We start from the raw sequence: 11824 nt of genomic DNA, 5'->3' as shown, positions 1-11824 counted from the left end.
TGTGAGATGAAAATATAAACCTTCTGAGTTTATTCTTTTTAGTTAATTTCATAGGTTGATAAAATTATTACTAGGAAAGGTAAAAATTATAAGAAAAAAGTTAATTAGGAGAGAAATTCATATATCCTGTTGTGGTGACGACAAACTAGAAAAGGTACATAGAGATAAGTTGGGTATGGAGTGAGAAGAGTCGGGACAAATTAAATCCACAAATTATATGTTGATATGTATATATATAATTGTAGATTTTGCAGGGCATGGGAATGGTGAGCTATGTACTGACAAATATATACATTTCATATATAGCCACACAGTATGATTCTTCTATATATGCTTGTTTCTTATGTAATGTAAGCAATAAAAAATATCTTTGATGCTTGTAGTGAATTTGACGTGACTAGAAACAAAACATGTTGTGCTTTTTTTTAGCACCGATCGATCGATTGTTCTATCATCTTCATTTTTTTTAATCAAAATATGCAATATTAAATATTAATCTAGTTGCATAACAATTTTAACGTGGAATAAACATATTATTAATAGAATTGAATATTGTACCTCCAATTATTGTTATTGATAATTACGATTTATAAACTCTAGATCTACAAAAGAAAATCAAAAGAAAAGAAACTGAAATTAGAACGAGTAAACAAATTTCTAAATTCTCACTGATTCTTTTATATGGAGTTAGTAGAAGACAGAATGAGCAATAACTTTAGGATCAGTATTTTATATTTATAGAGTGACCTATAATCATAATTTCAGCCACAGTTACAAAGATTGACATATTCTTTCAACTTATTTGAGATATTCCCTTAGTTCGGAAATTAAAATTGGGTATAAATGTTGACTATATATTAAATGAATAAAAATTCAATAAAACATGCATACACGCTTTATTAGCAACAAATTATTATACATATAAAAAGTGCTTTTAATTAATTAGCTTTCAAAAAGCTTGACCAAACTTGCACACATACATTTACAATATATATACATATAATAATAATAATTACCCAATCCCATATTACGTGAACTCATATATGTAATATTATTAGGTGTAGGGCAAGGTAATCCTTATTAATTAGTTCATGAAATGAGTACCACCACCAGTACGTATATATATATAATTGTAGGTACGTAGTCACTGGTCAAGAGCAAAAGCCTGAACAGGAAAAGTCTTGGTGATACCAGCGAAGCTCTTGAAGTGAATTTTTCCGGTGGGGGGATCGTCGAGGGTGATCTCGCCGACGGGAGGCCAGAGCATGAGCTCCCTGGCCTTGACTCCCTTGAGTTTCTTGATCCTCTTCTTGTCGACGTAGCCTTCTATGGCAGTGTCATAGCTGACAAGCTTGGAGATCATCTTGAACTCGTGCTCAATCTTCTTGGCCTGTGAAATCCACATGAACCCCGTCGTCTTCACGAACCCTACTTCCACCACTCCCTCCAGCGGAAGTAGCCCCTCCGGTAGCTCGAACTCTTTCAGAATCGACACCGCAAATTTCAGGCCTTCTTCCTGCCCTTTCTTCACCACCCCTCCCTCCTTTGGATCCGCTGCCATAATATTATTAATTACTATAATTACGTTCTAATAATATTAATATTATTGCATGTAGTGGTTTTGAATAGTTAATTAAATATAAGCTTTAAAATTTTATGATGGAAGAAGATGGTGAAGCATTGAAAATTTATATAGACTTTGTGTGGTGTTAAGAGACAAATGAGTTCAAACAAATTTCATGGTGGAAAACAATGTGATTTGCTTTGTAGTAGTCGTCGCGTCAACCACGTTTTTCTGTGTTTTTGTTTGTTTATGGCTACTTTGTTAATTTCTAGAGAAATAGTATTTACAAGTATTACTGCATTATTGAATATGCATGCTATTTATTTATATGGATCTAGTCTTTGAAAAAAATCATTATATGATACTACTAGTGAAATTTTCTTAGGTAATACTATCACTTTTGCCTTTATCGTGTGATATTTTCTATTTTCGATACTTAGAGAAATTATAACTCAATTATTTTATATGACAGTTTACATGATAGTTATAATAAGTATCCCGTCAATTTTTGAAAAATTCTGAATAATTTATGGTGTCGAAATCAGAGTTCAAAGAGTCACTTGCACTAGTGCATGATATTTTTATACAAGTGGAAACTGATTATTTAAACTCTGATTTTAGCACGGTAAATTATTCAAAAATTTTAAAAAATTAGCAACATGTCTAGTATAAATATTCCGTACACATTCCTAAAAAAAAATTGGTTTATAATTTTTGCAAGAGTCAAAAATAGAAAACCATCCAAAACAAAAGTAATGCCCCACCTCCCAATACTATATGACTGTTCTTTCCATAAAAAGATTTTGTTTGAATTTTCCATAAATATTACAGTTCCTACTTTTGAATATTTTTCCTTTGTATTAATTCAAGATATTTTATCTAAATAATGTATGTCTCAATATGTATTTGTTATAAAACACAGAAAAAAAAAATAGTAATAGTCATCAGCAATTGATTTAGTTAAGAAGATAAGAAAATTATGTTTATATATATAGAAACTATCTAAATAATCCTTGCCTAGTATAGGCGGTAGACCCAAACTTAGGGCCCCACCCTAAATGACCCTTAAATTTTAAAAAAATCTAAAATTTTAGAAAAATATAATTTTATGTGTAAAAATTGAAAAATTAACATATATCTTGGGCCTCACCTATCTTAGGCACGCTCTGATAAGCTCAACATAAATTATGGAAGCTCATTTGAACCTTTTTTTAGTGTTGTTAGGGGACAACGAAGGTGGTATACTATTAATGTCATTTAATAAGTCATAGTAGATAACCACTTGGTATTGTGTACCTTACAATTTTTGTTTGTTTGGTTCACCTACATATTTAACTTTTTAAGATGATTCTACATAATAATATTTACAATTAATACTCGCGCAAAGATGGTCTTAAAGATAAGTAATTGTTCGACTTTTGTTCTCTTGGCATTCACATGTGGAGTTAAAAGTACCTACAGATGATGGGTTTGGAATAATATTTTAGATAAATTAGTTACTGAGAAATTAAGTGAAGATTTTGAATCAAGATTTTTGTATAATTTTGATATATAAATTCATGAAGATTTTGTAATGATAATAGTGGTAGAATGAGAATAATTAAATTTGTAAATTGTAGCCCACACCATACCCTATTACCTAGCTATAGCTATAGTCTACTGAAATAGGATAATTAACAAAGTATATTCATCATATACAAAGTTAAGGCCAGTTACAGTTTTGAGGCTAACAAACTGGCGATGAGTGGTGAAAGAATTCACGTAACTCTGCTCAATGAATAACTAACTAATCTTTCCGTTTTGTTTGGAAAATAAAATAAAAAAATAATGGCTGAGCCATCATTTCCCGCCAAAAGAAACTATATAAGAGGCCAAAAATAGAAGAAAGCAGAGAAAGTGAGAAGAAGAGTAGAAATTATGGCGAAAGGGGGGTGCTGCAAGCCGAGGTGCAGAGCCAAAATGTCTCTTGAAGAGTATATCCAATTCTTCCATTCCCGCAATACCTTCAACATCCCTGTCAATCATCTCAATCAGGTCGCTCCATCTACTCTACTACTCTCTCATCATCGATTCATTAACTTTGATCTCAAGTTCGCACTATCGATTATGTTTTCTTTTTCTTCTTTCTTTTTTGGTGTGCAGATCATTAGCATGCATGGTTACAAGAAATTGCACAAGATTCCCAAGGTCTTTTGTTAAAATTCGCTGCTCATTTTCTGTTTATGATATCTTTTAAGGTTTTTCTCTCTGTTTGTTTGCCGAGAAAGTACTTAAACGAGTGTTCTCATCAACCAAACGGATTGATGATCTGATTCGCTCGCGGTTTTCGGTTTTCAATTTCTCACAGACGGTCGTAGAAGATGCAGTGAGCACGCTCCTTTTGATTAGTCCACATCGTTCTGCTCTCAACGACATCAGTTTCTCGCCGATGGCATCCATCACGCTCGACGACGTTATCTCCGACCTCAACGATCTCAACTGGCAAGAGTGCTCCACCGCCTCCGTTCAGACCTTGAGCACGGCCGGTCACGGCCTCGTGACCTCCTCTCCCGTTGCTCCTCCTCCTCCTACCGATTCCAATCAACATCACGCGAATTGCTCCAACGGAAAAAAGCGGCAGAAAGCTACGGGCGGCAATCCCAAAGGCGCTCGCCAGAGAGGGAGACGACCGAAAAGGAAGAGAGGAACCGCAACCGTAAACGGTAGTGCTCCTGAATGTGGAGGATGTCTGGCTTTGGATTTATTCTCAATCGGATCGCGTTGCTGAGATCACTCCATATTATGGTAATGTTCAGACCTTGCTTCTCAGCTTAAGCAATGCTCATTGCTACAGTAGTAGTAATAATCATCAAGTGTCAAGGACTTTTCTGTCATATGAAATCTGTGATCCATCGCTTAGAATTCGATTTTGAATTTGAATTTGTGATATATTTGTTTTAGTTTTTCGGACAATTAAAGTTTTGAAATGTAATTTTGTTGGATGGATTGACTATGGATAATGGAAGCAAGTTACACAAATAATGGATACAATATGATTTTTTTGAGACTTACCTTAGGAAAACCATATTTTTTAAAACATGTTACTGAAAAAGCATATTTAATTATATGCGAATCATAATTTCATACATGTTATTGTTAATTAGTCTATCGAGTGATGCCATATTATTAGTTAGAGATTGCTACAGTTGTTTCCCATTAGTCTCGTTCTATTGGACATTTTTCATTTTGATCCTCGAATTACTGAGCATTTAACAATTGCTCCTCCACCCTAAAAAATCCCGAGAAAATAATCATGTATGATCCATAATTGACAGATAAAATGGAATACGAATTAAAACAGAGACTAAAAACTTGATAACCAACACTCCTACATTATCATGATATCATAAAATACAATAATATCTCAGACTACCCATTTGAGAAAAATCACAAGGAATCTCGACCTGTCAGAAAATATGTCTCTATTCGAGTCTAAAAAGCATGTTTTAAGACCAAAGACAGACACTTAACATCAACAACTATCATAAGTTTTTCGGGAAGCCTCTCATCATCATTCCCCACTTGCATACAATCGGGTCCATTCTTTTGCTGCAAACGGTTTCCATTGTAAGAAAACAGTTAGTACAGAACCCTTGAGGAGAATATTTTTTTTACGACAATATGGAATTGTCGTACTTTTTCGCTATTCTAAGAAAGTAGAGGAACCAGGAACCACCAAGGAATTGTAGTCCCTTGACATCATAAATCAGCTCTAGCCTACCTAGTGCCTACTCAACTTAATATAGTATGTTTGTTTATATATCTTCATTTGTACAATAGTGAAGTATTTAAATTATTGCTTGAAGAACTACTTGTGATTGAAAATAATAATGCCAATGCCTATAGTTTATCCATGAAAAGATTGTAGTTTAGCCATCCATTCAAAATTTGATGTTTTTCCATTAGAGCGTAATGACTAATATCTTAACATATACAAACTATTGTGGGGAAAGAAAAATACCTGTCTCAACAGCTTCAGTTTCATTAGTCTTCCAGTGCTTTGCAATGTTCTCAGAAAGAGGATCATCAGGGTTTGGAGCACTCAACAGGGCTTGAATACTGTTTCAGTAAACCACGAAATCATTCATAACCCATATCCTGGGGTAAATGCAAAGTAAATTTTATCCATTGCAGTTTATAGTTTAGTTTGAGCTTTTACAACAGACATATATTTTCACGCTGAAGAGTGAGGAACCAAAGAAATAACCACACTACATCACCTGAGCAATACTGTTCGAATTTGTAGGGCTGGACTCCACTTATCTTTCAAAATGTCAAGGCAAATCCGTCCAAGCTACAAAAGAAGATTTTTCTTATCCTTTATATTCACAAGTTTCAAAACACTAAAACAGGACATGAACAACAAAAGAAGTGACACGAAGAAGATTACTTGCCTTGTCAATGTTAGGATGATATATTTTCGTGAGGAAGCGAACCTGTAAATGAGAAATAGTAAATGCATCGATTGTGAGACTACAGCTGTTCTAATTGCACAATGAAGTCTGTTATAACATAAATTAAGAGGCATATATTGAAAAACATGCGTTCTCATTTGCTATTATTTTTCTCATGATATATATATCCATCAATATTAGTTCATTTATCCTACTAAAAAACATGCAGATTCATTCAAAAAGGCTAGAAACCAAACAAAAATCTTGAGTAGTTAGTAACGAGTGTTTGCGACCACATTGACAATTTTCATTCACCGTCATCCCAGCCCTAAGCGAACATGAATTTTGGAACCAAGCATAACCTACACAGAAGTAAAGATTGACAACTTAAGTTGTCACATTTCAGAATTTGCCCCGTGTTATCCTCATTTCTTCGATCTTAGCTTCATAACCTTTTAAGAACTTCAAGTAATCATGCAGTAGTTTGAACCACTAATTGGAAATACTTTAGATCCTAACTTGTATTATATGTCACTACCACTTCTAGTCCAAAATAAAAAATCAATTGAACTCCGACACATCTAGCATCTGGACATCATATATACACAGAAAAACAAAAGTTATGAAACTGAAACAAACTTTATGAAATGGTAAGTAAGGTGGAGCAACAATCAAATAAATGCTAGCGCATCAATTTTCCCCACACAGTTGGGTTGTTTCCACAGAATAAAACAATTTATTTACCTTGGGAGGTGTCATTGGATATTCTTCAGGTAAGAACAACTCCAACTTGAAAACCCCACCTAAGAAGAAATGAATTTTAAAACATTCAGATGGCATATAAACATGAAGCAAGGAAAATAGGAAAATAAATGTTTATACAGCATTCTATTAAATCACAATGTGTGGCTAAAGACAGAATATGATGGCAAAATTTTCCGTTCAATGTGGTTATGAAATATGACCTTGGAAGCATCTGCTAAAGGATGATGCATGGAGAACATAACTTTGCTGTGTAAATTTTATGAAAAATATTGCATATAAACACAAGCTTGATTTCCCTTTTCCTTTCTATTGCCAATTTCATAAAAGATCCACATTATCATAAGGGCTCACAAAAGATAACAACTCTTTTAGTTTTAGTTGCACAATGATAAAAGAAATAAGTCCACCAGAGTTCTAATCACATGCTTGCTCTTCTCGGAATTTTCCAGGAAAGTCCTTTTCGAGAAAAAGGATAGAAATGATGTACAATTAGAAAAAGTAGACACTAATGACTAGTGAGAAATAGGCAGGGAAGATGTTTAACATATATCTTTCAACTAAGCACTATTGTAAAAAGCAATCTAGCGGATTGATCACCTTCATAAGGAGACTGAGATGGACCGAGAACCATCACATTAAAATACCGCATATTTTCTTCAGATGGAGAAGCACTAATTCCAGGAGCTGTTAACAAAAGATAAAATAACTAATAAAAATTAGTCATATAAATTACAACTTAATTTAAAAACTATAAAATGAATAAAATATAAGTAAGACTTCAGTTAGATTTTTTTAATAATACCAATTTCATAACAGAAGTAGGGTTTTTGCTTAGAATTATTATTTCATAAGAATATTTTCATTAATTCAACAAGAGCATAAAAGATATTGTTTTTGACCTTTATAGGATAGTATAAATTATCTCTCTGCTTCACAACGTTTCATAGTTAGAAAATTCAAGTTTACTAATTCTAGTAATGAACCGCAATCATAAGAGTGAAAATAAGAAAGGTATTTCTCTTCTCATCTATATATATATATATATATATATCTATACATTTAGGACACAAGTTTGGGCGAAACCCTCACATAATTAGTGAAATGAAATTGGGAAGAGGTAACTCTCCCCTTTTATACTTCTCATTCATCTCCAATCTTTTCCTATTACAATTCCCATTTCGGATCAATCAGCAAACAAAGTCCGTAATGAAAAAGATTCTAATTTCACCACACCAGATACATCCATTTCGAAATCCAATCCCACAAACTCTTGAGGTTAAGGCTACTATATTTTGTTCAAACACCATTAGAATTAATCTCTGAAGTGCCAAATTACATATTTCAAGAACTAGTTTTTCCTCGAGAGACAATATTTAACATACTGAATCGTAACTTTTTCTCATAACAAGAAGCCTAAACCATAACATAATCGTTAAAAAGAAAGTGCTCCAACACGGAATCGCAGACAACCAGTATTCTCGATAAAGTAAAACAAAAGAGAAATTTTAAGAGAGGTTTGAAAGAGAAATAGACCTGGTTCACTGAGAAGCCTCTGCGTCTCCTATACGCAATACCGAAACACACAAAAACCAGAAAGTCGACATACGTCAATACATGCATAGTATACAGAAAAATAATTTTATTGTATTGAAAGATTTAAGGATCGGAAGGTGTAGCAAGAATAACCTTGATAATTCTTCGAGGAAGATTACTATTCGCCATTGATTCTCTTCCCGAAAGAGCTCAGAGAAGACCGCAGAGAATTTTAGAGAGAGAGAGAGTCAGAACACAACAGCTGAAATCGAATGGTAATTTCAACTCTGTAATATTCAGTTTTATCTATTATATAATATATATATACTCATTTTCATTTGGAAGGTATACTCAATTTTACTCTGTCTCTCTCTCTCTCTCTCTCTCTCTTACCGTAAATTTAAATTTAATTAATTTAATCATCCAAATTTAAATTTAATTATTTAATAAAATATCAAGTACCATATAAGTATTATTGAAAACAGAAAGTATAAAAATAATACTTTGCAAAGACATAAGATACTAAATTAGTAAATTCCTAAAATATTATTAAGATAAAAAATTAAAATTAAAATAAAATAAATTTATTTTAAGATTCTTTTTTGTGCGTAGGCAGCTGTAAGTAATTTTCCCCGATGACTATTAATATCGAGGCATGTAATTCTTTTTTTTTTTTATAAACAAAAATTAATTCACAAGTAAAATTCTTTGAAACTCTTTTAGAGTCCAAAATTCATTTAAAATAAAATAATTGATTCGTAGGTTGTTTATGAAAAATATCAAAATTCAAAAACTTATAAAAAAGTACACACTATAAATTCTTTGATAATATATATTTTTCTCTCTATTTTAAAATAAAAACAATTAACTCTTAATATTTTAAAATTTATCTATTTTCTAATAATTTTAATAAATAATTTAATTTTAAAAAAAATAAAAATGTTATTAAAATAATGCGACCTAAGTACCTAATTACTAATTAAAATTGTTGCTATAAATTATGGAAAATTCTTGTGTGCTGTGGATGAAAACGTCATTAGAGTGGAAAGCGTTTTCATTGTATTTTGTTAAAGCCCGCACACGCAATGGAAAGTGCATTGTACTCTTCAACCAGGCACATGTATACGCTTCACGCAGAGGAGGAGAGTGACGAAAAGACATGACAGTATGGGTCCTTGGTGCAGAGGAGGATTAGTTTCTTGATTCCGTACAACAACAAACCTTTTAGACAAATACCTGCTTTATATAAATGACAAGTTCATCCAATTATTTAATTATATTTTAAATAAAATAAATGGATTGTCTAACTAAAGCAAATGTTATATTAATATAATATTCTCATATGCAGAATTGCATGTGCATGTTGTGACGAAGTCAGGATTTATAGACAAGAGGGGCCAATTTTGTTATTGAATAATAAATATCATGCAAAATAATTCATATTGTTATACAACTATAATTTATAATAATTCATCGTAAAGATCCAAATATACTATGTATATGACCTTTAAAAATAAGTTATCTTCTTTCAAATAACAAGTATCTTAATAGAAAGAGCGACAATAATAATTCAAAATATCTATTTTTATTTTTATAAGTAAATTGTGTTCGAAGATTCTTTCTAGATGCAAACTCATCTATAATGGATTCAGTACTAAATTTTGTAGCGATTTCTTTCTCAATACAAACAATTAAGCAATCATTCAAAAAATTATCTTCCATCTTGTTTCAGAGCTTTGTCTTGATAATTTTCATGATAGAAAATGTTCGTTCTGTAGTTGTTGTTGATACAAGAAAAGTAAGAATAAGCCTAAGTAATCTTTCAATAAGAAGATACGTAATTGTTTTTCTTGTTTTCACCAAGCCTTGACACAATTCATGAATACTAGATAAATTCTGTAATGTAGGATGATTTGGAATGTCAAGCACAAAATATTGAAGTTTAATTCTTAGACGTACTACTTCTTGCTATGAGCAATCATCAGGATAGAACTTCTCTGCAAGTTTGCAAATATCATCAATCTTGAACAATTTAAATTCATCTCTAAGATCAAAAGCAGTGCTAAGAACAAGCAACTCTACTGAATGTTCATTGAATCTAGAGTTTAATTCTTGCAACTGATAGTCAGGTGTGGTAATAAAGATATCAACTCGATAATAATGCATAACACTAATCTTATCTTGTTGATTTCGAGATCTTCCACCCCTTGCAACATATTGATCATCCAAATCTGGGAAATCAATTTGATGTTGCTCACAAAATGATGCAATCTTCATGAGGAAAGAATCTCATCCTAAATCTCGAAAGCTCTTAAGTAGCCTTTTTGTACTTGCAACAATATGCATAGCATTCAAAATATCCTGTGATTGTCGTTGTAAAGCTACACAAAGAATACGAGTAATTTCCAAAATCTCTTTCATAAGATGTAATATGAAAACAAACTTAAAAGATAATAATTGATTGCAAGAAAAATATGCATCTCCAAGTTGAGAATATGAAACTTTTTCTTTTGCAATTTTACTCAAAACCACACAAGTTGCATCAAATATTTTGAGCAAGTTAGAAATAGAATCCAAATGAGAACCCCAACGAGTATCTCCAGCTCACTTTAAGGTGCCAATTTGATTTAGCCCCATCCCTGATTCGATTTCATCATTTGCAATCTTAGTAGCAAGTTCAACAGATTGAGCCTTCTTTAATTCATCATTACGCTTGCAAGATGCAGTAGCAATATTGATAATGAAAACCAAGGTAGAGAAAAATTGATGAACTTGACTTACTTCTCGAGAAGCTGCAACTAAAGCAAGTTGGAGGCGATGGGCTAAACAATGGATGTAATATGCATATGGACATTCATTACAAATTAAAGCCTGCAAGCCATTCCACTCTCCTCTCATGTTACTAGCTCCATTGTACCCTTGCTCGTGTATGTTAGAAATAGCTAAATTATGTTGAGAAAGAACAAAAAATATACCTTCTTTCAAAGCTAATGCCGCAGTGTCATGTATATGGACAACACCAAAAAATCATTCACGAATGAACCCTTCTTTATCTACAAATCTCAAAATAAGAGTCATTTGCTCTCTTTTGGACACATCACACGCTTCCTCTACTATGATGCAAAATTTTGAGTCTCTAATTTCTTGACAAATCTCTTTCTTGACCTTGTTGGAAAATATATAAAGAATCTCCTTTTGAATATCAGGCGATGTATAAGTGGCATTTTCTTGAACAACACTTGCAACTTATACATTAATTTTAATTAAACAAATTATTTTATGAAAAAACATACAAATATAAGAAGTAAAAAAGAATAAATTTTTTAGAAAATGATATATGAAAGAATAAAAATCACCATTACCTTATCATTGTAAGATGCCAATAACTTCAGAAGTTCATGAAAATTTTCTCGATTAATTGATTTTTTACTTTCGCCACGTCCTCGAAAGGTACAAGCTTGAAAGACAAGCCATTTGACTACATCAATTGTAACTTGAAGTCCTAATCTATTATTCTCAATTTTCTCAG

The 11824-nt window shown here is 32.2% G+C and overlaps 3 protein-coding genes across 3 annotated transcripts; 1 reads left to right on the top strand and 2 right to left on the bottom strand.

The window, feature by feature from the left end:
• Window positions 1-1045: 1045 nt before the first annotated feature.
• Window positions 1046-1922, bottom strand: LOC133817387 (uncharacterized). Its single transcript, XM_062249890.1, has one exon. The coding sequence runs from the start codon at window positions 1559-1561 to the stop codon at window positions 1145-1147; it is 417 nt and encodes a 138-aa protein (XP_062105874.1). The 5' UTR covers window positions 1562-1922; the 3' UTR covers window positions 1046-1144.
• A 1358-nt stretch (window positions 1923-3280) lies between these two features.
• Window positions 3281-4610, top strand: LOC133817385 (uncharacterized). The gene is made up of 3 exons (XM_062249888.1): window positions 3281-3598; window positions 3707-3751; window positions 3912-4610. The coding sequence occupies exons 1-3, from the start codon at window positions 3482-3484 to the stop codon at window positions 4329-4331; spliced, it is 582 nt and encodes a 193-aa protein (XP_062105872.1). The 5' UTR covers window positions 3281-3481; the 3' UTR covers window positions 4332-4610.
• A 305-nt stretch (window positions 4611-4915) lies between these two features.
• LOC133817386 (ubiquitin-conjugating enzyme E2 36-like) lies at window positions 4916-8602 on the bottom strand. The gene is made up of 8 exons (XM_062249889.1): window positions 8449-8602; window positions 8296-8323; window positions 7360-7446; window positions 6742-6800; window positions 5998-6039; window positions 5824-5897; window positions 5565-5662; window positions 4916-5152 (listed from the first exon to the last, which is right to left on the bottom strand). Exons 1-8 carry the CDS (start codon window positions 8482-8484, stop codon window positions 5115-5117), a joined length of 462 nt encoding a protein of 153 aa, XP_062105873.1. The 5' UTR covers window positions 8485-8602; the 3' UTR covers window positions 4916-5114.
• Between the last annotated feature and the right edge of the window lie 3222 nt (window positions 8603-11824).

Source organism: Humulus lupulus, chromosome 2 (assembly GCF_963169125.1).
Source record: "Humulus lupulus chromosome 2, drHumLupu1.1, whole genome shotgun sequence".
In the NCBI taxonomy this organism is placed as follows: Eukaryota; Viridiplantae; Streptophyta; class Magnoliopsida; order Rosales; family Cannabaceae; genus Humulus; species Humulus lupulus.
This window is presented reverse-complemented; position numbering and strand designations above follow the sequence as displayed.